This window comes from Papaver somniferum, chromosome 6 (assembly GCF_003573695.1).
Source record: "Papaver somniferum cultivar HN1 chromosome 6, ASM357369v1, whole genome shotgun sequence".
Taxonomy (NCBI): Eukaryota; Viridiplantae; Streptophyta; class Magnoliopsida; order Ranunculales; family Papaveraceae; genus Papaver; species Papaver somniferum.
This window is the reverse complement of record NC_039363.1, coordinates 89,051,596-89,057,283: the sequence shown is the minus strand read 5'-3', so window position 1 is coordinate 89,057,283 and position 5,688 is coordinate 89,051,596. Positions and strand designations below refer to the sequence as shown.

The 5,688-nt window shown below is 33.9% G+C and overlaps 1 protein-coding gene across 1 annotated transcript; it reads right to left on the bottom strand.

Annotated features, from left to right (window-relative positions):
- Nucleotides 1–1,036: 1,036 nt before the first annotated feature.
- Nucleotides 1,037–2,071, bottom strand: LOC113291031. Its single transcript, XM_026540610.1, has 2 exons — nt 1,637–2,071; nt 1,037–1,468 (listed from the first exon to the last, which is right to left on the bottom strand). Exons 1-2 carry the CDS (start codon nt 2,069–2,071, stop codon nt 1,037–1,039), a joined length of 867 nt encoding a protein of 288 aa, XP_026396395.1.
- Between the last annotated feature and the right edge of the window lie 3,617 nt (nt 2,072–5,688).

Here is a 5,688-nt window from a genome sequence, read left to right as displayed (position 1 = left end):
TTGATGGGTCTGGTTTTTTTAGCAGTGGGATTATGCAGCTGCTACAGAGCTTATGGATCAATTCTTAAACATATAATGCAGATTTCGAAGAGCCTACTTTATTATATGACACTCAAGTTCTTAGTAACTAATTATTTGAAGAGACGTAGATATTTCTTTCTTGGTTTTGTTTTTGATGACATGACCTGATTAATTTACCTTTTAAAATGCTTGTTTTTCAGGTGGGGCAGAACTCAGATTTGCATAGTACACACTGTTTCGAGAAGACTGAGACAATTAAATTTGATCCTTGTACCATTTCAGCATTTTGTATAATCATTTTCATATTTGTATTTTGTTAGTCAGAAAATTCATCTCTGTTGTATCATTTCTTTTTTTTTTATACAGATCAGTACATTAGGCAACAAAATTGGTCAGAGAAGTAGCAATAAGTATGTATTAGCATTTTCTACTTTATACAATTCTCAGCTGAAAGTGAATTGTGACTTGTTGGTGTCTAAAATGAGTCAGAGTTTAATGTTCCGTCTGTATTTCTTCTTTGGATCCCATATGGTATCTGACATAGTATTTGCATCTTCCACCGTTTAACGTTTTCAAGTTCTTCCGTGAATGATTTAAATTAGAAGTTAGAGCGACTTATTCGTTCAACTTAGAATCCGGTCCTTTACAAGTCCCAGCAGGGTGTTGTTGTCATTGCGATATCTTTCTCGAAAAGTTTAAAACACGGATGGCTTCAAACGTGGGTACCTTGGTAATTACCCAGCAGCAGCAAGTTTGACTAGAAGTTGGCGAGGCAGTTGAGATGCCACTGGTAAGATATTGTTTCCATTTGAAAGATGGAATCCAACCTTCTTAACTGAAGATCGTAACTGGAAACGAGTGCCTCTTCACGTCCACAGTAGGTCCAAAATATGATCTTAACTGTGGGACTTGTAATGATTGCATAACAATTATCAGACTCATACCCGCAGCAGGGTGGCTCCAGACCACTTAAACTAGGCATATTATCAACATTGTATTTCTCTACCCATTCATATTATCGATGTTGATTATTCTTTTCCTTACCCTCCTTCAAAACCCATAACCTCAACTTCTCCGTGGACTCATAATCAAGGAAGCAGAGTGATCCATCCATCTCAAGTAGTTTACAATCATTCAAAGCTCCTTTTGGATACATTATTCCGTAAAATATTTCTCTACTAACATCAAAAGCAAGTATGTTTCTCTGATTATCGCTTAAATTAATCTCATTCCTTTGATGAGTCAACCAATACAATGACCCACTAGAAAACATCGGTAAATAATCATCAAGTAAACGAGGACACGATTTCGGAACAACCAAATCTCTCCATGTTTCACTTTCGACGCCTAGAGTAACGATCTTGAAAGAATAGTTGTCCTTTTGTTTACGATCACTAAAACAAAGACAAAGAACCTTGAACTTTCCCATAATTGAATCATAAGCTAACTGCACATTATAAATATTCCTTTGAGGAGCAGTATTATTAGGAAGTTTAATTGAAAAACCAGTAATTGGATTATAAACATGATGTGTTTCAATTTCATGTCCATCTTCACGGCAAGATAAAAGTATCACACCATTTAGAGAATCTCAAATAGTAAGGGTCTTGTTTACCAAACCAGATTCTGGCCTAAATTGGAAAACCTTCTTCTCTTTCTTATCAATATCATAAAAAACAATAACATTAGATTTGACAAGACCAGCTTCTCTATCAAGATCATCATCATTCTCAGCATAGTTTTCAGAAATCCAGATCAATCCACGGTTACTATAAGTTCGACATAAATTGATAAATTCAGAATCACTAATGATTAAATTAGACCATGATTTGCATACACATCTGAATATCATTAAACTATCAATAGGCACTCTTGTTAAGATACCATAAATAATAATATCATGAGAAAGATGAGGAAGAGAATTACTGAGTCCTTCTGATGAATTACCATTGCCAATTTTCTGCTTGTTATTCTTCATCGTCGTCACTTTGTTCTGTGTCACAGTTTCTTCATGTAGAGTTGGAATCAGTTTTTGTTCTTTGATCGCCATTAATTTTGTAGCTCTGGGAGGATTGAGCAGTACACGAAAACCTTAATCGAAGAAGTAAGAGGATTCTGAAAGACAAAACCCTAGAATTTTATTTTATGCAGACTGCCAGACGCCCAGAAGATCCAAGATATATCCACCTCCATGAGTCAGACGACTCGGACCAAGGCTGAAAGAGGCTTGATAGGTGGCAGGCTACCTTTTCATGGTAATTTCTCAACTTAAAACATAAATCTAAACATAGATCTAGAAATGGTGTTAGGTGTCATAGACCATCTCCGGATTTGTACCCTTATTTAGGGGAAATACTATATCCTATGGGGTTGGGAATTCCCCTAACCCCTTCATCCCTACCCCATGTATAGAGATTTCGATTGAGGAATTAGGGAATAGGAGTATAGGTAAACTTAATAGGGATCGGTAAACTGTATACCGATTAGCTTTCAATCCACATTGTGTATCATGGTCGGTATTCTGTTTTACGAGGGGATCCACAACTATAGCCGCGATCGTGAAACATTTTCCCTATAGCTGAAATGTCTGCATACGAAAATATTTAATGTTTTTTCCGCCTATATTAAAATATGGTTATTAAATATTTGGGAAATGAAAATCGTTAACAGAATCCCGATCGTGGACCTGTTAAACGATCGCGTAACATTTAGCAGATCGATTTACAGTTTGGTTCCAACACCATAAGACTTGGCAATCCCTTAATGCTTTACACGTAGATTTAATTTGCCCTTCCCTCATTGGACATGGTCTTAGAATGAATGAATGGACAGTCGCACTTGCAGCTACCAAGTGTTGGTTGATTTGGAAGTAATGATGTCTTAGAATATTTGGAAGTAATGACATCACACTTATTGGCATTCGGGGTATCTGAATAGAATGAATGAAACTAACTACAGAACTATAAAATCCAATCCTCATTGGAGTTTCCTAGTTATAAACACATATAAACTAAACTGTGATGCCTCTTGATTATATGTAATTACTAATGCTGGTTTTGGAATGATTCTTTGCAATTGGACATGTACTTTTAAAGCAGCAGAAATGGGAAGCTTTAGGACATCCTCAGCTAAAGAAGCAGAAGTTGTAGCTTTGTTACAGGCAACAAAATGGGCCAACACAATATACAAATTCTGGTGATCGAAGGAGACAATACAACTACTATTTAGTATCTACAAGGCATAGAATCATCTATCCAATGGCTGTGCATAGCGATATTATAAGAAGTGAAAACTCTAGCAACACAACTAGTTTATTTTTTGTGTTTCCAACACGTGGATAGAAAGAAAAACAAGGTGGCAGACTTATTGGAAAAGAAGAGAAGAGATTCTTCTACTATAGTTTCTTGGAATGATCAATTAAGTATGTTTTAAATTCCTTCAATAATTTTTGACATTGTCAAAGCTTATTCTATATATAACTTATGTAATACAAACTTTGTTTCATATGACGAGCAACTCAGCCTGAGATTGAATTCGCAGATCAGCAGATTCTGCCGTTATTTTCAACAAAAAAACATATATCTAGACTACAAAACGAGGCTTGGCTAACTTTGTCTAGACAAATATCGGTTGGGATTTGTTTTCTTTCTATTCGTTCATTCTTGTCGTTCCCGCTTCCAAACTCATAGTGTATACTAGAGGGAGAGCAAGAGAGAATAAGAGGCAAAATTGTTGGACACCATCGGGTTTTTTTCTTCCACTCTTCGAATATGTCATTATCACTCTTATATTTTTTAACTAGGATTTTACTTATGTCGTTTTTATATTTTTTATATATCGAACTAAATTGGTGTGACAAGTATCATAAATTTGTTTTCCTCTAACAATTTAAACCCTTACTTCAAAACCTAAAAATCCTTGATTTGAGGTTTCCAAAATTCATGCTGATGTTGGTTATGAATGACCCATAATTGAAGCTTTGATAGTAGGAAAACCTTTAGGCTCTAAAACTATTGATGCTAATTTCATTAAATGGGGTTATTAATGGGGATTTGTATCAACAAGCATGTGCAATGTTCAACGAAAATACCCAGTGATTGATGGAAACCCACCTTTCACAAAGACACTAACAATTTTTAATATTGTTAGTTATTTTCAATTAGTCATCATCAATGATGTTTCTACATGGTAATCCGATAAATGATTTTTTTTTTATTTTTGTGGAGTTTGATTAAGTAGTGATTTTGGGCTTGAATTAATTTTGTGATTATTCGATTTGGAGACGGTATATTTATGATATTTTTATGTGTTAGAATTATTGGGGTGTAAGTATACCAAAAAAAGCTGAGAATTGGTGCGGTTAGATTTTTTTTTTGGAATTCCTAAAGCTCTGAAGGAGTTAAAAGATAAAAATATTTATAATCAATTTGTTTTCCTGATTTCGAAAAATTATGATGTTTCATTATATGCTCCCTGCAGCTATGATTATAACATCAGAGATAAGGGACATATTAATGTATATAATGTTCATCACATGAAGAAAAAAGCAAAGCCACAATATTTAGTCAATAGTATATATATAAAGTTATAAATTGTACTTATAACCTGTAAATGAATGCATTTTTAAGTTGTCAAATATTGAGTAATTAACCCTCCGTTAGGATATCTACCACAACTATGGTTTTTTGATTGTGTAATATAAATAAATTCCACAACTCCATACTTGTAGACATACAAAAACTGGCATCACAAGAGACTTCATAATAGAATGTAGTTGAACTTCTAGATACTAATGCAAACTCAGAAATGGTACCCCATATTATCGTCGATCATGTGTGAGATACACAAAAATATAGGAAAAGAAAGAAATCAACTGATGAGCCTTCATCATAAAAGATATCGTGATAAATTCATTAATGTACGTGCACCGTCTCATGATCCATAATGATATTATCATGTATATTTCTCTCTAGTACAAAGTTGTCTGCCATGGAGATATAAGCTTGGGACGTATGATCTTTCATCTTGCGAATAAGAGCTTTATGATGATTTTGTAGCAAATGCTGCACAAGTTGTTTGGTCTAAGATCCTTCATCTTGATAATATATTCTTTCTTTGGAACCAAGACTTGATAAGTTTTATTAATTTGATCGGGAAATCAAAAGTAAAAAGAAAGAAGTTTTTGACCAAATTTATGACTTCATCTCATACAATATCCATGTATTTTCTCAACATTATATCTTTTATTTCTCTAGGAGAAGGAATGACAGTCAATATGTTGTTATCATCTGGAGTAACTCTAGGATTGATTAGGTTGAGAAAATCTTCGTTGATAACAAGATTGCAGAAGTAGTTATTGTAATAAAATGGTCACCGAGGATTTTTTGTATCTTTTCCCTGTTATGAGTCCATCTTCCTTGTTTATCTTGCAGAGAATCATTATTATTTCTCCTTCTTATATAATTTTCCCTTTGGTGAAAGATCTTTGTGTTTTTGTCTTCATTGTTTAAAATGTTGTCTATGGACTGCTGAAATACCATCTGATTCTTCTTTTGATATATTTGTTTGAGGTTTTCTTATAGTTCTTTGATTCTAGTCATGTCTTACATGTCAGAATTTTTTTCCTACATAAGTAGATGTTGAGCTATTTAATCTCAGTATTTACAT